This window comes from Sinocyclocheilus grahami, unplaced genomic scaffold, assembly GCF_001515645.1.
Source record: "Sinocyclocheilus grahami isolate Dianchi unplaced genomic scaffold, SAMN03320097.WGS_v1.1 scaffold749.1, whole genome shotgun sequence".
In the NCBI taxonomy this organism is placed as follows: Eukaryota; Metazoa; Chordata; class Actinopteri; order Cypriniformes; family Cyprinidae; genus Sinocyclocheilus; species Sinocyclocheilus grahami.
In genome coordinates, this window is record NW_015505928.1 from 237625 (window position 1) to 258472 (window position 20848).

At 36.8% G+C, this 20848-nt stretch overlaps 1 protein-coding gene across 2 annotated transcripts in view; it reads left to right on the forward strand.

Annotated features, from left to right (window-relative positions):
* znrf3 (zinc and ring finger 3) overlaps positions 1–20303 on the forward strand; it is a 75930-nt gene extending 55627 nt beyond the window's left edge. For both annotated transcript variants that reach the window (XM_016245278.1, XM_016245279.1), the window contains exons 3-8: positions 9398–9472; positions 14399–14530; positions 15462–15569; positions 15757–15924; positions 17874–17976; positions 18056–20303. In XM_016245278.1, coding sequence (XP_016100764.1) covers positions 9398–9472; positions 14399–14530; positions 15462–15569; positions 15757–15924; positions 17874–17976; positions 18056–19686 — 2217 coding nt within the window. In that variant the 3' untranslated portion in view covers positions 19687–20303. The remainder of the gene's footprint in view (positions 1–9397; positions 9473–14398; positions 14531–15461; positions 15570–15756; positions 15925–17873; positions 17977–18055) is intronic.
* The last annotated feature ends 545 nt before the right edge of the window (positions 20304–20848 follow it).

Genomic DNA, 20848 nt, shown 5'->3' on the forward strand with positions numbered 1-20848 from the left:
CACAAACACTCTCACACACACACACACACACACACACACTCACACACACACACACACTCTCTCTCTCTCTCTCACCATGTGCAAGTGTAATTTCTGGTTACGTAACAGGAGCTGGGAGTGATGATAGATTTTGTTAGAGCAGAGAAAGTGAAAGGCTGACTGGAAATTATTATATTATGCTTGCTTGATGAAATCAATGCATTGAGCAGGAAGAAAAGACATTTATATACTTGAGTAAAAAAAACGTGTGTAGCAGGAAATTAATGAATGAATGGCAGCTTTATTCAGCTGAACTCGGGTGTGCATTTTATAAACAGCACACCCCTAAAGTTGACTAATTAACAGGTGAATGTTCCCTCTGTGAAACAGCTTCATAAAACATTGTTAATTAGCTGTAAAAAGCATTATGTCATTATGAGGTTATTTTGAAGTTATTAAGACCACTTACCTGATCCTAACCTTATCTTTTCAATCCTTTGAACGGTTATGCTCACAGCATCAAACTGGTCTCGGAACAGGTCTGAACAAGAAACTGACCTGTAGTGCCTTCCCTGAAATGATCCTATATTAGTTCTGCACTACTTATCAGGGGCCTCTGCTGAGACTGGCATCTCAGTTAGGTCGCTGCGTCCACGCACCGGGCCAAAATCAAGAGCTGTTTTTTTCTGTAAATAACCACTGACAGTGAGATGACGTGTTATTAAGACTCTTTTACTTCTCGTCTTTAAAGAGAATGCTTCTAGCAATGCTGAGGCGATCAAACTTTAGTGATTTAGGTGTCCATCTGTTTGCAGTAGTTCAGTCATGTAAAAGCTTGTTTACGTCTCCTACATGAACTTTAAGTGACGGCGTTAAATGAGCAGTTTAAATAATGAAGTGGCAGAGAATTCAGGACATTAAGTAGTTAGCCAAAAGATCGATTTAGACTTTTTCAGTGATGATAAAGGATGCTTGTGAATAAAATGTTGTGAAGATTCATTATAGAAAAATGCTTATTTGTTGATTTGTCTTTAAGATGTGCACATGTGTCTGCCAAATGCATAAATGTAAATGAATAAAGTGGAAACTCTGAATAATTAAGTGAAATGAAAAACTCTATATACAGTTATTTTTCTATCTAAATGTATTTTTTTCTCGAACAGTTTTATATGTTCTTCCAGGCAGTTGCTGAGAGAAAGGAAGTTTAATTTAGCACTAGGTTTATGCTGTGATTTGTGTGACTACATGACTTTTACAAGCTTCATAAACATTTTTCACCCATAAAAGTAGTTTTAAATTGTAACACGCTGTACTCATGGTTGCTGTAAAAATGCAGCCGTTGTTGCTTAATGGACTCTTTTGTCTATAAGACAAATATTAAACCATAAGTGTGACTACTAGTTAAGGGTTCCAGCTTGTTTTGTGTGGCGTGTTTACACCGCTTTGAAGAAATACGATTTAGTGCATTATGGATAGTGTGCTACACTGTTCACCATGGTAACAAATATGTGACCCTGCAGCACAAAAGCAGTGTTAAGTCGCTGGGGGATATTTGTAGCAATAGCCAACAATACATTGTATGGGTCACAATTATACATTTTTCCTTTATGCCAAAAATCATTAGGATATTAAGTAAAGCTCATGTTCCATGGAGATATTTAGTAAATTCCCTACCGTAAATATATAAAAACTTAATTTATGATTAGTAATATGCATTGCTAAGAACTTCATTTGAACAACTTTAAAGATGATTTTCTCAATATTTAGATTTTTTTGCACCCTCAGATTCCAGATTTTCAAATAGTCGTATCTCAGCCAAATATTGTCCTAACAAAAACCATACATCAATGGAAGGCTTATTTATTCAGCTTTCAGAAGATGTATAAATCTCAATTTTAAAAAAATGACCCTTATGACTGGTTTTGTGCTCCAGGGTCACATATATAAGGAAATGGTGCATTGCAATGTAAAACAAAAATTCCATCGTTTATACAAAATAATTTTGGCAGCTGTGGTTCCTAAAATAATTTTGTAAAAAAATACAGAGAAACTGTAAACACGGTATAATTTTACAGTATAAAACTCTAACTTACAAACAAGAAAACTGGAATGTAAACCAGTGAATTTCAACGATGCACACTGCTACTAAAATCTGTTTTGTACTTTTAACGTATACTGACAACCACCATAATAATGCAGGTGGTAAAGAGAAAGCCATATGACGAATCAAAGTTCATCACAAGCAGCTTTTCCACAAGAAGTCATTCATGCAAACACAAAACACCATCATGATAACACACAACACTTAAATAATGCAATAAACATTCATTAAACAACAGAAGATGTAACCCTAATGTACATAACTGATAACGAAATATCAAGAAACATGATTATTTAAACAAAATGCTTTCAAATTCTGGAAATATTAGTTTATGACTGTAAATTATGCGTTGATTTGTTGTTTTTTACTTCTAAAAATGGTACAATTAACAGCATTTTACTTAGGCCTGGATGATAAAACGGTATCAATATTTATCAACGGTACACCTTCTTCGATATCGATATAAAAAAATTTCGATATAGTGCACGATATAGGCACGTGCTATGTGTGACGCAGACAGCACACACAAACACCAACACATGCTGAATTGAGTGCTGTGCCTGCCTGTGATGAGGAGATTGTGAATAAAGAATGAATATTAGTCGAATTTAAAATAAACATTTGCATTTGAATGTTAGGTGTGCGTCAGGGAGCGTCATCAGTGGCGCACGAGATGCGGTGATAATGATGTGACGTCGTGTCATTTTAATGTTTTGTTAGTCCCGAGACGCGCCGCTGCTGCGTTATTCATTCAACATATTAGAGAAATATAGAAGCTCAATGCGGAGAAGATCTTGATTGGGTTAAAACCGAAACCAAGCCATTCACACAATTTTTAGACAGACAAATATGACTGCTGCACTTGCGACTCACAAGAGATGTAGCCATGCAAAGTTAAAACGGTTTAAACTTTTAGAAAACACGTCACAAATTTGTGGAGGTTTATTCCGCTTCACTGCGTCTCGTCTCGTGTTTTTAAATGCAGTCTGTGTGATGGGCGCTTCGGCTCTTTGGATTAAGCAATGCATAAATACATGATGCTGTTTTGTTCATAATTGTTTATGCAATTTACGAAATTATATTAGATTTTTATCAGTTAATTTAGATGTAATGCACGTTTTTTATAGAGTTACTTGCTAAATGCGCTGCATTATTTTGCTCATTGCGCCCTCCTGTGGCTCGGGAGACAATTAGACCTATACAATAAAGACCTGTTTACTCTGCATATAAAACATTGGAAATTAGATATTTGTTTAATTTTTATTGTTTTTGATTGTTAAAACAAAAAATATTTTAAATAAAAAAAAAAAAAGGTTTTAAAAATGTCAATAATTATCGATACCGAACGATATGAAACATTATATCGTTGATACTTTTTTTTTTTAGCTATATCGCCCAGCCCTAATTTTACTGTAAAATTACATGATATGTCCGGTTAGATCTTTTACAGTTTTTCCCTGTATATATTACAGGAACTTACTGTTAATCTGTTAATCTATTTTAGTGTTTTTTCAATATTTTACAGTTAAAATTACACTTTTTTTTTTTTTTACACACACACACAGACATACATGCACACACACACACACACACACACACACACACAAAAAAAAAAAAGGTTTTAAAAATTTCAATAATTATCGATACCGAACGATATGAAACATTATATCGTTGATACTTTTTTTTTTTAGCTATATCGCCCAGCCCTAATTTTACTGTAAAATTACATGATATGTCCGGTTAGATCTTTTACAGTTTTTCCCTGTATATATTACAGGAACTTACTGTTAATCTGTTAATCTATTTTAGTGTTTTTTCAATATTTTACAGTTAAAATTACACTTTTTTTTTTTTTTACACACACACACAGACATACATGCACACACACACACACACACACACTACACGCACACACACACACACACACACACACAGACATACATGCACACACACGCAAACACACAATGATGATTTCATAGTATTCTCTATAGTACTTTGGAATAGCATTATAAACCACAATATAGTGATCATCAGTCAGTACTAAGATATAATGCAGTGCCATCAGATAACATCACTGTACCACTTTAGCACAGTACTTTTTGCAGTGATTTTAAAAACAGTACTGCACCATATTACACCAGCAACCTCAGGCAGTTAATGAAGTCATATTTGTGGGTGTATTTACTTGGTTTACCTTACATTTTAGGTAAATTGATTCGATGTAAAATTCTTATGTTTCTCTTTTCCACTTAAACCTGCGCTCTGACGCAAGTCAACAGCAGAAATATAAAGCAAAAGAGCAGCTCTAGCCTGTGTCTATTCAGCGTTAAGTGTTGTGGTTCTAGTAAGGACCTCAGTGTAAACTTGAGCTAAGTGTGCTGTTTGGGTTTTCATGTGAAGTGTAGCCCAGGCAAACCCAGCAGTGAAGAGACTGTGAGAAACCAAGCAGTTTTCTACTTTTTCCTTTTTTCCCTGCAAGAATCTAAGACTTGCCTAAATAATGTCTTGGCACTTAGAGAGAAAATGAAGGGTGATTTAAAAAAATCTCACCACATGCAAGTAAACTCTAAATGAGGAAAGTATGCCTTTATCTTTGAGGAAACCCAAAGGCCAGAAGGCAACCTGAAATTACAGCGTAATGGCAGAGCTTTGCTTTCTGAGCACTTAATTACTTTAATTATAGCGATGCAGAGAGTGAGTGAGTGAGTGTGTAGGATTGCTGAGATATAAAAAGGGGTGAGGAGAAATCAAGAGGGAAAATTGCAAAAAGATTGGAGCGATGATTGCTTCAAGGGTCTATAAATTGACTTTTGATCACAAGTCACTTTTGCACAAGTTGATGTAGTGCTTTCTAGCAGTTGTACATTTGTTGCAACTTCAGCTGTATGTTGCATCCAGTAGTGCATTTATTTTGACTGAAGTAAAGGTACAGTAACAGGACCTTCTTAGGGCTCTATGATTTCTGCTATGCAGAAAATGTGGCTGGAATCATGGAATACAGACATAAAAATGAAATTCATTGAATAACTTGGAATAAATCAAAAGTAGGCCTGTTATCGTGATCAAATCACGACATGGATGGACTATTGTCTGTGAATATTAAAGTGCAAAGAGATTTAAAGTATGAAGCTGCATGTTCTGCATGTCTCTGTGTGAACGAGTAGCACATCTTTTTTTCTTTTCTTCCAGCATCTGGAAATTAAAATATATATATTTTTTGAGACCTGGAAGGCTCATGTAAATTTTTATATTGATTGATCTTTTTTCTGGTTATACTCGGCTCAGAAAGATTGACTAGAATTGCTCTTTATGAGTTCAGTTGCTGTAAAATGATTTTTAATGAGCAGAACAGTTATGGAAATTCATAAGTCGAATGTGGTGGGAATGTTGCGCCTTTCATTCAAAACACTTTTCAATGCACCAGAAAACGGTGACTCTGGTTATCGGATCATAAATAATATTACCAGATAGTTTTATATTTCAAAAGATTTGTAAGTAGCCCCCTTAACAGTGTTTTTTCAGTCACTGAGATAATATAATATAGATACTGTTATATTAGATACTATTATATTATACTGTATATTATATTATAGTTTTTATATTTTGAATTTGTTTTGTTACATTATTTTTTTCAAGTTTTTGTAATTTTGTTTTATTTTTGTCATTTTTACTAGTTACTGTCAGTATGTATTTTATATTAGTTTTAGTTTAACTGCATTCAAGTAAATTAAGTAAAATTGTTATATTAAGTAAATCAAGTTCAAATAAATGAAAATGAGACGTGTCTTAGCAACTGAAATAAAGTAAGATTTTAAAGTTTTTCTTTTTTATTGGTCTTCTTTATTTTCCTTCAGTTAACTTTTATTTATTTTTTGTGGTTCAGAAGTAGCTATGTTTTGTAAGTAGCTTGTAGTGTAGCGAACTACTTATTCAAAAGACTAGCTACAGTTTCAAAGCAGCTTGCGCAGCACTGCTGGAGGGGATTGTGTGTGTGACACCTGAACAAGGTGTGTGTGGGGGTTGCTTGGTGGTCTTTGGTTCGTCTTAAGAAGCTTTTTTTTTGTGCTCTCATTAGGCAAGTTGCTACATCACAGCACTTGCTCAAAGTAGATCCCAGGTCTCTTTCTTCTGCCTTGTTCCACATGTGCACACACTCTCTCTCTCTCTCTCTCTCATTCTTCCAGCCAGCCACCCCTCTCTCAAGCCCTCATTTTCTTCCTAAAGCTCTTATATTCAGCGCTATTAATAATTGCCTGAAATTGCCATCTTCAAAAGAGCCGAAACACAGCTGCAGCACATTGATGTGAAGCAAACAAGGTAGAGCGTGAGAGTAAAGCCTGTTTCCTCATTCCTGTGGATCAGTCAATCAGCTAAACGGTAGTATGAATTTAAATGTTGACAAGACATAAACAGTCATTAACTTCCACTTCGTTTTCTTCTCTCAAGGTGTTCCCTCATCCAGCGTCCAGTGAATCCCAATGGATTCTCTCATGTCTTCCTTGTTCCAGTGTTTACCGAGCATGTTCACTTTTAAATGAAAATTACATCTGATCTGATCAAAGACTCTAAAGTATGTCTTGGGGCATAGTGAAAATATTGCAGTAACAAAATAAGAATATTGTGTTGCTTATCTTTTATCATGCATTTTCTTCCTGTTTGATTTGATTTTATATTTTTTATATTTTTTAATTTATTTTATATTTTTTATTTTGTTTTATTTTATTATTACCTCATAAAAATTGCTTGCTTTATCAAACATTATGTTGATGCAAGAAAGGTAAAGAAGGGCTCTGTTCATTTTTCTGTTTGGTAATATTGCTGCATAACCTCCCACCCAGCCCCTATTTTATTTTTATTTTAATTTTAATTTAATTTAATTTTATTTTATTCTTTATATTTTATTTTTTATAATATTATTTTATTTTATATTTTATTTTTATTTATTTTATTTTTATTTTTTTACCTTTCTTAAAAATTGCTTGCTTTATCCAACATTATGTTGAGATGCAAGAAAGGTAAAGAAGGGTTCTGTTCATTTTTCTGTTTGGTTTGGTAATGTTGCTGCATAACCTCCCACCAGCCCTTTTGTGCTACACCACTGCAGTCCCGTGAGTTTTCTCTGGGTTGTTTTTGTTCTTCTCGCTCAAGCTTTAACAGAAGTCAGAATGGGAATCAGTTTCAATGTGACTTTCCTGTGGGATTCAGTGAGTCTGGTGTTGAAAAAACATTTCTGATTTGATAATGAATTTTGGCATCAACATTTTTAACAATGTTCCAATGTTTTATTTGATTTGGACTTCTAAGTTATTATTTAGCAAGATCAGTTCACCACATCACCAGACTCCTCATAGTGTGGCACACGTCAAAATACAAAATGACATGGTTAATATGTCAACTTTCCAGTCGGTGTGTAATTGGAGTTAGATTTTGCTTTGTTAAACTTATAAAATAGAAAATAGGATGGAAATATTAGTTGGGTGACTGATGATGTAAATAAATAGTATGTTTATATATATATATATATATATATATATATGAATGAATTAGGGTTGTGACGGTGAGGAAATTTTCCCACCGGTTAATCGACGTGTGATAACACCGGTAATACCGGTATCACCGCGGGGGCGTTCCCGCTTTTCCTCGCTTTTCTTCGCTTTTAAATAGCTTGTAAAAGCGGTGTGCCCATTTTACTTTCACTTTCAAATAGCGGCAATTTGGCGTAAAGCAATTGTTTGTTTTTAGTTTGTTAGAATTTTCCCTCTTTTCCTCGCTTTCCATCGCATTTAAATAGCTTAAAAGCACCGTGCGCATTTTACTTATTAGCAGCAGTTTGCCGTCTATTGCTTGAATGCAACAACAAAATACAACGTCAAACTCACTTTAGCCTATATATAAAACATAGAACTTTTATTAACAAAACGAATAAAAATACACCATGCTATAGGCACTCTTCTTGTCAGTCAGCTCGACTCGCTCTCTTCACTGGAGAAATTAAATCTGATCTGTGATGCGACTGTCGTTCAGCACACTGCATTGAGCAGCCTAAACCAACTTTCTGATTTAGGCCTTTTAAATGAGACTTAGCTTGAGATAAATCACTTTGACGTAAATGAACAGTGTAATGGCGTCTGCGGGTACATGTTTGTTGAACAGTCACTAGCAGTGTCTCCACCACACACACACACACACACACACACACACACACGCATAAGCTCACAGGCAGTGTGTGGAGAGGCCATGCTTTCTCTCATAGTACCCAGAATGCCTTGGGCTTGGAGCGGTGCCATCCCTTTGCTACTCTGATAACAGAGTTATAGAGCTGAGCATTGTGACTTTGATCTCTTTAGTTTGCCTTTTTGTTTCAGCCTGTTCTTTATTTCTTTTGCATGAGTGGAGCTGGAACGAACCCAGCCGTCAGTGTGTAAACAAAATACAAGTCTGGCTATGTGATGTTGATCATCTATTAAAATTATAAAACAATGAACATCAATATGGTACATCAAAATAGCACAACTGAACACATTGATCAAAGCTTTGAACTGTACGTTTCTGTTACGTACAGAAAGCCACTTTAACCATCACAAAGTGCGTTTACTTGTTCTGCACACTGACTCGTGAAGCGTCTAGCTGAAGTGTAAGAGCGCCCTCTATCGGCTGGGAGTGAATCCGGGAGAACATTTAACATGGCATTGAAATATTTACTTCTGAAAAAGTCTGCTGTCTTCAAATTGGGTTGCTTTCAGAAATTTTGTGAAAGCATATCATTACTTCTGCATTTTAAGCATTTGGGGTTTGCAGACTCCCAGTTTCTTGAAGTCGTAGTTATTGTCTTTCCCTAAATTCAGTAATTGCCAGTATTTTTTTTTACTAAAATTAAAACTAAAACTGTTAAAAGCCATTTTGAATTATAATAAAGCTTAAATAATTTTTTTCAAGTATTAAAATTACTCCAAATGAGTAAATAAATAAATAAATTTATATATATATAAATTATATATATAAATTAAAGCTAAATAGAATAAAAATGACAAAAGCACCTTACAAAATTACTAAAACTGAAAAGATATAAATAAAAGCCCATTTAAAATAATAAGAAATAAATGCTAGTATCTAAATCATAAATAATATTATACTAGTAAAATAGTAGCACTAGTACAGTATATAAATACCAAAATGGTAACAATGTTACTTTGTAGCGTTTCAGTGCTCTTTGCTTTTTTCAGTTTACTTTCAGCACTACATTAGCCATTTTAAATGAGATTTCGGACCTTTAAGTGTAGTAGAATAACCTCTTTCTGTTTGTTGTCGTTCTCACAGGCGAAGAGAGCTGTTCAGAGAGGGGCCACTGCTGTTATCTTTGACGTCTCTGAAAATCCAGATGCCATCGACCAAGTGAGTGTCATCAGAGATGTGTTGAATGTCATGACCTTTATCAGCAATACGTCCATTTGATATCATGTACATAATGCGTAATTTTATGCATAATGCTCCCATTTGAAGTTAAGAGTCATGTTTGTTGATAGCAAGCCAATTGTGTTTAATTGGTGGTTACATCTCTTTGCATGCATACTAAAAAAAACAAAATGACACCGTTATCTTGTTTTTTAAATCTATATTTTATTCAACATGGATGCATAGAAAGTAAAGACATGTTTAATAAAAAAAGATTTCAGTTTCAAATTAATTCTGCTCTTTTGAACGTTCTATTCATCAAAGAATCCTGTGAAAAAAAGAAAAATGTCACGTTTCCAGAAAAAATATTAAGCAGCATTGATTGGAAAACATCATGAAAATGCTAGAATCTAAGCAAATTCTATATCGATTTCCGGCCTTTTAACAATGGGAAAATACACACACACACTAAAAGTTATGTAATCTGGGCACCTTTGGCATACTGTTTTCAACCTCAGGATCACATACTAATTTAGGAGAGTCAGGATGCACTGGTATTTTCTTTTAAGAAACACAATTTGTTTCCCATTTTATTTCCCTTTGCTTCATGGAATCACTACCTTCTGTCTATTCTCACCGCTGTCTGATCTGCGGAAGTCCTTTTCTTTGTCTCTGCTTTTGAGAACCCAAGGGTCTTTTTTTCCACTCCCCTCTCTTTCACTGTGGTATTTTTCTCTTCCAAACCAGGCCCAGACTTGCTTTTTCCCCGCTCTCCCTCGTTCAGTTGTAAACGGTGTACAGACGAGATAAAAGCGCTCCTGTGTAGACCACATGAAAGCAGTCAGCGCAGTACATTCCAGCGCCAGCAGCTCAGTCCAGACTCATCGGTTCCTCGGTCGCACAGATTACAGTGTAAAGCCTCGGGGCTTTGGGGAGGATGAGGAGAGTTTAAGCATTCATCATCACCTGCTCTAATTCCCTACCCCAGATCCTCACCTAGTTCTGTCCTTGTTCATTTTCTCTCTTTCTTCTCTTCCCCAGTAAGCAGACGCACATTACCAAATACATCTGTGATACCTCATATAGTGCGGGTTAATGAAAAATGCATGCAATTTTTTTTCTCTCCTGTAGCTCAATCAGATTAAGTTAGGAGTCATATCTTCATTGTGATTGGTTGATCAGGGACTAATCAGTGACCAGGCATTGCTCATATTATGAAAACATAACATTTTATTGGTTTAAACATAAAATCATGTGATGTCCATTTCAATGGATGCAGGGTCCGAAGGGGTTAAAGTGATCTAATTTTTGCCTGGTGAATGAATAAATGGGTAAAAATCCCATAGACTTCCATAGCATTTGATTGTCTGTCCATTTTTTTTAAATCTCGAGGGTGTGCCAATAACCAACAACCTAGCAACTGCATATCTATCTATCGTAAAAGCACCCTAGCATCGTGGCGACAGGCTTTGCTTCTGTTGTATTTATAACATGCAATTAATGCAGTGTGAAAAGATAGAGAATGCCTTTTTGGAAATGTGCACTGCAAAAAATGATTTTCTTAGTATTTTTGTCGTTTTCTAGCATAAATATCTAAACATTTTTTTTATCAAAATGCATTCACATGACAAGTAAAATGACTTAAGATATTAAGTCTTGTTTTCTAAAAAAAATGATCACAATCTTAATTCAAAGGCTAAACAAGAATATTTTTCTTTCCCCATTAGCAGATTTTTTTTTTTGCTCGTTTTAATCAAAAACTTAAAATTTTGATTATTATTATTTTTTTTTTTTCAGAAAACAAGACAATATCTTAAGTCATTTTACTTGTAAAGTAAATGCACCTTGATTCAAGACTTTAGATATTTGTGACCCTGGATCACAAAACCAGTCATAAGGGTCAGCTTTTTTCAAAATTGAGATGTATGCATCATCTGAAAGCTGAATAAATAAGCTTTCCATTGATGTATGGTTTATTAGACCATATTTGGTCGAGATGCAACTATTAGAAAATCTGGAATCTGAGGGTGCAACAAACTCAAAATATTGAGAAAATCATCTTTAAAGTTGTCCAAATGAAGTTCTTAGCAATGCATATTACTAATCAAAAATGAAGTTTTGATATATTTACGGTAGGAAATGTACAAAATATCTTCATGGAACATGATCTTTACTTAATATCCTAATGATTTTTGGCATAAAAGAGAAATGTATAATTGTGACCCATACAATGTATTGTTGGCTATTGCTACAAATATCCCCCAGCGACTTAACACTGCTTTTGTGCTGCAGGGACACATATGTGCTGCTTTGGTGAGCATAAGAGACTTCTTTCAAAAACATGAAAACATTTACTTTTGTTTTTGATTGGAAAACATCATGAAAATGCTAGAATCTAAGCAAATTCTATATCGATTTCCGGCCTTTTAACAATGGGAAAATACACACACACACTAAAAGTTATGTAATCTGGGCACCTTTGGCATACTGTTTTCAACCTCAGGATCACATACTAATTTAGGAGAGTCAGGATGCACTGGTATTTTCTTTTAAGAAACACAATTTGTTTCCCATTTTATTTCCCTTTGCTTCATGGAATCACTACCTTCTGTCTATTCTCACCGCTGTCTGATCTGCGGAAGTCCTTTTCTTTGTCTCTGCTTTTGAGAACCCAAGGGTCTTTTTTTCCACTCCCCTCTCTTTCACTGTGGTATTTTTCTCTTCCAAACCAGGCCCAGACTTGCTTTTTCCCCGCTCTCCCTCGTTCAGTTGTAAACGGTGTACAGACGAGATAAAAGCGCTCCTGTGTAGACCACATGAAAGCAGTCAGCGCAGTACATTCCAGCGCCAGCAGCTCAGTCCAGACTCATCGGTTCCTCGGTCGCACAGATTACAGTGTAAAGCCTCGGGGCTTTGGGGAGGATGAGGAGAGTTTAAGCATTCATCATCACCTGCTCTAATTCCCTACCCCAGATCCTCACCTAGTTCTGTCCTTGTTCATTTTCTCTCTTTCTTCTCTTCCCCAGTAAGCAGACGCACATTACCAAATACATCTGTGATACCTCATATAGTGCGGGTTAATGAAAAATGCATGCAATTTTTTTTCTCTCCTGTAGCTCAATCAGATTAAGTTAGGAGTCATATCTTTATTGTGATTGGTTGATCAGGGACTAATCAGTGACCAGGCATTGCTCATATTATGAAAACATAACATTTTATTGGTTTAAACATAAAATCATGTGATGTCCATTTCAATGGATGCAGGGTCCGAAGGGGTTAAAGTGATCTAATTTTTGCCTGGTGAATGAATAAATGGGTAAAAATCCCATAGACTTCCATAGCATTTGATTGTCTGTCCATTTTTTTTAAATCTCGAGGGTGTGCCAATAACCAACAACCTAGCAACTGCATATCTATCTATCGTAAAAGCACCCTAGCATCGTGGCGACAGGCTTTGCTTCTGTTGTATTTATAACATGCAATAAATGCAGTGTGAAAAGATAGAGAATGCCTTTTTGGAAATGTGCACTGCAAAAAATGATTTTCTTAGTATTTTTGTCGTTTTCTAGCATAAATATCTAAACATTTTTTTTTATCAAAATGCATTCACATGACAAGTAAAATGACTTAAGATATTAAGTCTTGTTTTCTAAAAAAAATGATCACAATCTTAATTCAAAGGCTAAACAAGAATATTTTTCTTTCCCCATTAGCAGATTTTTTTTTTTGCTCGTTTTAATCAAAAACTTAAAATTTTGATTATTATTATTTTTTTTTTTTCAGAAAACAAGACAATATCTTAAGTCATTTTACTTGTAAAGTAAATGCACCTTGATTCAAGACTTTAGATATTTGTGACCCTGGATCACAAAACCAGTCATAAGGGTCAGCTTTTTTCAAAATTGAGATGTATGCATCATCTGAAAGCTGAATAAATAAGCTTTCCATTGATGTATGGTTTATTAGACCATATTTGGTCGAGATGCAACTATTAGAAAATCTGGAATCTGAGGGTGCAACAAACTCAAAATATTGAGAAAATCATCTTTAAAGTTGTCCAAATGAAGTTCTTTGCAATGCATATTACTAATCAAAAATGAAGTTTTGATATATTTACGGTAGGAAATGTACAAAATATCTTCATGGAACATGATCTTTACTTAATATCCTAATGATTTTTGGCATAAAAGAGAAATGTATAATTGTGACACATACAATGTATTGTTGGCTATTGCTACAAATATCCCCCAGCGACTTAACACTGCTTTTGTGCTCCAGGGTCACATTTATACTAGAAAACAAAACAAAAATACTAAGAAAGAAAATATTTTTTTGCAACGTGAGGCTTTCCCTGAGTCTGTGCATCTTTTCTTGAATGAAAATCCAACGGACCCAAAAAATAAGAGGGGGGAAGAACACTTAAATGACTGTCTTTCAACATCACATGAGAGACATGACGACAGAGGGAGAAATAGAGGCTTGAATATCCCTGGTATTTCCCTCAGGTTTTTCAAATTACAGACTGGAGCTGTAGACCGAGGGAGCTACGAGGCTAAATCGAGCATCCATATTCACAACATGCAATTGCTTTACTGCTACTTTCCCCTTCTATAGAGAAAAAAGGCCAACCACAGTTTCCATGTCTGGACTCTATAGGTTGCTTTTTCACATGAGTGTATGTCGTCGCAACTGAGTTCATGTTGATGTGGCAGATTGAATAATGATTGGAAACGTTATTCGTTCAAACAATTACGTGTATGTTTCCAAGTGCATCTTTAGATGTAAAGCCATAGTGTAATGGGTTTTGTTGCTGCTGCTTTCAAGCATTTTGACTCTAAATAACTGTATCATTTAATTAAGTGGTCTGGCATGAGAGCTTGAAATATTTTTCTCAAGATCTGTGTTTTCTCTCATTATTTTCTCTAGCTGAACCAGGTTTTAGAGGACCCTTTAAAGAGGCCAGTGGTGTATGTCAAAGGAGCTGATGCGGTTAAACTGATGAACATAGTCAATAAGCAAAAAGTTGCACGAGCCAGAATCCAACATCGACCACCAAGAGTAAGAGTTGATGCTTGTACTGCATGCATTAAAACATTAGTAGAGATGGGTCACAAACTTTCTATCTGTAATATAATATATAATAAATTATAAATTTTTACTTACAGATTGTTAGTTGTTTTTTGTAATTTTTTACAAATAGTATAATATAATAATAAATTAATATTTTTAAGCAGTGTTTTTCTTACAGATATGCTGATTTTTTTTGTAATTTTTTAATATATAATATAAAATATAATAAAAAAAATTAGCAGTGTTTTACTTAGTTCATTTTCTTTGTAATTTTTTAATATAATATAATTTATATTTTAAGCAGTGTTTTACTTACAGATGTACTAGTTTTTTTGTAATTTTTAATATATAATATAATATAAAATATAATATAATAAATAAAAGGTTTTAGCAGTGTTTTACTAACAGATGGTTTCAGTTCAGTTTTTTGTCATTTTTTAAATATAATATAATACAATGTAATCATATTTTTAAGCAGTTTTTTTACTTTTAGACGGTTACGGAGTACTAATTTTTTTTGTCATTTTTTAAATATATAATATAATATAATAAATATTTTTAGCAGTGTTTTGCTTACAGACAGTTACAGAGAACTAATATTTTTGTGATTTAAAAAATATATATATATAATATAATATAATGATAATTTATTTAAGCAGTTTTACTTACAGACGGTTACAGAGTTGGTGTAGAGCGTGGTATAAAACTCTCCAAAGAGTTACATTTCTTCAAATGTATCTACGATAAAGTACGCCTTCTAGAGCAGTTGTTTCACTGTTCTGTTGTGACATCTCAGTGCCCCACAAACAAAGTCATTTTTACAAAGTTTGTAATCTGATTGTTTTGTATGCAAGGTTTCCTGCATACACTTTTACTGTAAAATGTGCTGACGTTTTCCTGTCGTTGTGTCCTATTGCAGCCCACAGAGTATTTTGACATGGGAATCTTCCTGGCCTTCTTTGTTGTGGTGTCTCTGGTGTGCCTCATCCTCCTCATCAAGATAAAGCTCAAGCAAAGACGCAGCCAGGTGAGGCTCCACAATGCAGTTTGATACGGGTTCAGTGTGGGGTCTAAATGTTAACCTCATTGCTTCATGCAATTTAATTCATTAGTTTCGTGTCCATGTTCAATTTAAAGAAGTTTGTTGCATGCCTGACATGCCTTGTTTTTCTACTATCTCTTCCACTATCCGTAATCGTTTCCCCACCTGTCAGAGCTCCATGAACCGGATGGCCATTCAGGCCCTGGAGAAGATGGAAACACGCAAGTTCAAGGCTAAGGTCAAGGGTCAGCGTGAGGCCAGCTGTGGAGCATCAGACTCAGTGAGCAGTAGTTCCACATCAGACTGTGCCATATGCCTTGAGAAATACATCGATGGCGAGGTAAAGATCTTCCGAAAACATGTAGCTTTTCTTTTAGAAAAGAAAAATATTGCACATTTGCCCAACATTCAGTATTTCCTCACCTTGTCAGTTCTCTAATCTATTCCAAAACCGAACGACAGACTAAAGGAGTATGCCAAGCCACTACTGCGTAACCCTGGAAAATTAGTCGTGCTTCTAGTTTATTTTGGTTGATTTGGTTGTAATGGACTTCTCTGAGGTTCTTGACAGTGTTGTCTTAAACATCCATTTCTTAGCCTCCCTATATTTTTATTCGTCTTTGCGGTTATGAGCCATGCTAAAAAAGCACACAACAAAGAAGTCAAGGCGTCTGGGAATCACAGAGGAAGTGGCAATATAAAAGGCTCAATGGCATCAAAGAGTTTGTCTATGATGATGAAGAGAAGCAACAAAAGCGGGGTGGAAAGGCAGAGGGAGGGGGATGAGTCATGCTTGGGGACAGAGAATGACTTCTGTGGGTGAGATCTGTGATGCTTTCTGACTGAAAGCACAGGGGATCATCTCTTGGAAGGGGTCGGAAATTGTTCCGAGTTTTTGATTTTTAGATACCTTGCCTTAGTTTGAAGTGTTGGGCTTATTAGACTTATAAAGCAGTAGCTGGTTACAAGTCCTGTTAGCACTAGTTTTAAGACAGATTTTAGCATCTTTAGCACTGGCATGCTGTGTGAGTGCGGCGCCATCTACAGTTTACATTGAATGATGTTGTTTTTAGCAATATTGAAAACCTTCCTCTAAAGTTCCAACCCGAATTAAACGCACCTTGAACCCTCTTCCAGGGTACCAAAAATTAGCTGGCTGTGTTGGGGCAGGTTTTTATATCAAAAGTTTTGATGCCACAGAATTTTCATAATTCTTGTCACCAGTGTCAATAAAATATATATATATATATAAAAAGAGAGAGAAAAGAGAAAAACTCAAGCTCACTGAAGATAAGTAAACAGTCGGTGATGAAATAAAAATAAGAAACTAATTACAAGCAATAGGACAAAAGACTGGAATAAATAAATAAGAAATGCTACATACATTAATTTAATCAAAAACACTGCATAGTCTTCACTGTGTAATATGTAATTTACACAGTGAAGGCTATTCAGTGTTTTTGATTCAATTTCTTATTATTAAAGTTACAAACGTGATTTAGTTAAGAGCAGTGAGAGATTTAAGATGAATGACAGACCGGAGGAATAATAAGCAGCTTCCCCTTTAAGACCGAACATCTGGATCCAATATACTGTTACACATGCGTTTTCTTTCTCAGCTGTTTACTTTGACTTAAGACCTAAATGACTGTGTTTACGAGGATGCTTGCAAAGACGGACATTTTCATACATATAAGTATGTGTATTTTACCATTCAAGGCCAATAAAGCAAAAAATGAGCAGCGGATTCATTCAAAAACAGTGTGCAATATAGCACTGTTGTCTGCATTTAAACGGCTTAAAATCACTTGTTTTTAAACCACAATGCTTAAAAATGTGTGCAAACAATAGGGCCTTTCGCACCGCAGGAACCTTTTCATAGTACCAGAACTAATTGTGGAACTACCCACTTTTCGGCGTGTTCGCACCGCCGGAACTGGGAGCGATTTTAGTACCGGACTGCCTTTTTCGAGAACCAAATTAGCTCCTACTCCGGAGCAGGGTCTAACCAGCACAACTGGTACTAATCGTGACGTAAGTAGACATTGATTGGCCAAAACACCGCTCACAAATGACGTCGCTGTCGACCGGCTTACCTCACTTCTTAGTACACACTGTTGGTGCGAATACAACCCTTTAAATGGTACTGGGAAATAGTTTGCGCAAAATCGTCCCAGTACTTTAGTACCGTACATTTAGTTCTGGAACTAAAGCGGTGCGAAAGGGCCTAATACATTTTCGTGACAGCAATGTAACTTGAGTGCATAACCTTTCCTTTCACAACTACAGGAGCTGAGAGTGATCCCTTGTGCTCACCGATTCCACAAGAAATGTGTGGACCCTTGGCTACTTCAGCACCACACTTGTCCACACTGCAGGCACAATATTATTGGTAAGCATAAGATGCCGGTCCAAATGTATGGTCTGGAATCAGTTCATTTCTGACCTATGTGTTTTTACTTTCCACCCAGAACAAAAAAAGGGAAACCCAGGCTCTGTTTGTCTTGATCCGGGAAACCCAGTCCACAGCCGCCAGCAGAGAGTCGTCCTCCCTGTTCATTATCCAGGAAGGGTGCACAGAGCTGGGCAAGTGACGGCCTTCCCTACTCGGACCAGCATGGACCCCCATGGAAACCCCATCACTGTTCTAACAGTAGACCAACACCCTGAGCAAGGCATCTATCCTCCACAATCTTCCTTTATACGGGGTTACCCTGCCCTCCACTTGGAGCACACGCTAAACCCGCACCATTGCGGCCTGGAGCACCATGCTTATCCGCAAACCCATACTTTCAAACGCCCCAAATTCCACGGACGCAATTTTTCTCGTGCCGCCTGCTATTCCCAATACGAGACTATGTACCAGCACTACTATTTTCAGGGCTTGACCTTTCCGCAACCTGAAGGTCAGCAAGGTAATGGACTCCACAAAGGTCACAGTCGACCCTTCCAGCCAGGACTTTTGTATCCTACTGTGGTGCACATGGCACCGGCTTCCTCTTCCCGACTGGGCGACTCCGGAAGCTCCTCGGGACTTGGTTGTTATCACGGGCATCGCTCTGTGTGTAGCGGTTACCTTGCGGACTGTCCCGGAAGCAACAGCAGCAGCAGCTCGGGCCAGTGCCACTGCTCCTCCAGCGACTCCATGTTGGATTGTACGGAAGTCAGCAACCAGGGAGTATATGGGAGCTGCTCGACCTTCCGGAGTTCGCTAAGCAGCGATTACGATCCCTATGTGTACCGCAGTAAGAGTCCGTGTCGGGGTTCAGCCGGGGAGGCTGGGACAGCGTTTGCTGCCACCCCTCAAACTGATGATACTTTGGCCCCGGTATCAAGTATGAAGGACTGCCTACAACCTCCGATTGGAGCGTGTTACGGTTCTGGGGATCAGTTGTCCAACTGCAGCCTGGAGCCCAACTGTAGTAGCCACTCTTCGGTGGAAACCAGGGAACTTACTAGCACTACCTCAGCCGGGCCCCTAGAGTGCGCTGTGGCAGAAAGGAGCCACAGCTCTGTGAAGCCTTGTGGAGAGCAAGGGGTAGCTTGCAACTGCTGTTTCGAGGTACCCAAATTAAACTTAGAGCGTAAAGGTAAGGAAGCAGATGACCGGGGACACTGCAGGTGGGCCGTGGAGTCTTCCCCACCAAACTTTTATAGCGTTAGCACTGAGCAGCTACCGTCTCCTGATCACGTTAGCTACGACGGACTGCCATGCTGCTTCTACACAGAGATGACTGTACACAGAGGAAGCCCTAGTCATTACGCTGAAGATTGTTCGGTTAATGTACAGTATGCCCAGATGGACAGCGATGGCTGCATGGGACAGGGTTGCTGCGAGTTAGCGCAGCGGATACCCATAATTCCTGAGGATACAGACTGTGAATTAGGCTTGGGTCCAGAACCACAAACAAGTTTGCTCCCTCCTAGACTTCCTGTAGAGAGGAAGGAGAGAACTTCTGAGGAGCATTGTGACTTGTTTTTCACCTCAGGACAGTGTAGAGGTCAAGTTGAAGAGGCAAGAGCACTGTTTCCCTCGCAGGGTAGCGGCACGTCTGAAACACAAGGGGGCGGCAAAGCATCGTTTGATGGATCAGGGCTCTGATAGGAAGCCCCAACACAGCACAAGCTCTTGAAAATTTGTTGTTAAAGTGTACTTACCAGAAAGGGTTTGTTTCAAATTAAGATTTTGTTTTGGGGGTTTTTTCAGCATTGACCTTGTTCATTCCTGTGGCCTTCAGAATCTGTCACATCAACTCAATATTTATAGAAGGCGAAAGCACAAAGCTATATTTTCTTCATGCAACTCAAACTCAGAAATGTGAGTCATACGGAGCATCATGACAATATGCTTCTTTCTTGACTGGATTAGGACCAGGGAAAATGTCTGTAAATGTATATGACTAACTTTCACGTTTTTATGACAATTTAGATTATGCCTGAATTCCATGTTATTAGCTACGATGATTTGAATGATCCTTTTACACACATTTCATTCAGAATTGCATGCATGTGAGCAGCATGAAGTCATACAGCATGTACGTACATCTCAGTCAACTAAAGGAATTCATTTAGAGAAATAAAAACCAAAATGGGACACTACATCTCGAGGGAGTGCACAACAGGTGCTGAGGTAACTTCTCAGAAAACGTAACTAGGAATATCCCTCTTTCTCGTCACTTCTCAGGGCCTTTATCTTGTTAGTACAGAAACAGACCAATACAAAAGCTTTTATATATATATACTTTATCAATGGAGACTACTGAGCTACATATCACACCAAAGTTTAGTTTGTCTCCAGGGTACAGTCAAAACACCACTGGTAGAATTAGAACCTGACTACTCTAGGGTTAGAGGTGTAGGACGTCTAGTATTTGACCCCTAATAATTGTATTTTTTAAATTAAAGCTAACAGTTTGTCAGAAAGACGCCAAAGCATAACGGTTTAAAGAGATTGGAATGCAGTGGTGTATATATATATATCAAAAACCGCATAATTACCTTTAATAACTACACACTGCACTCATGCCTTTACACATGCGTCATCATATCATCATGCCTTTCTGTTTTTACAGAGTATTTTATACTGTTTCTATGAAATGTACCCATACAGCTTACACAGGCGATCATTTTAAAATAAATATTTATACGTAGACTAAAACGGTGCCGTATTAAGAATCTACTCTTGCCTTGCATAGAGATATGTATTGCAAATATAGCATTTTTTTGTTTGTTTTTCTGGGTACTTGAGTCACTATTTAAGATTT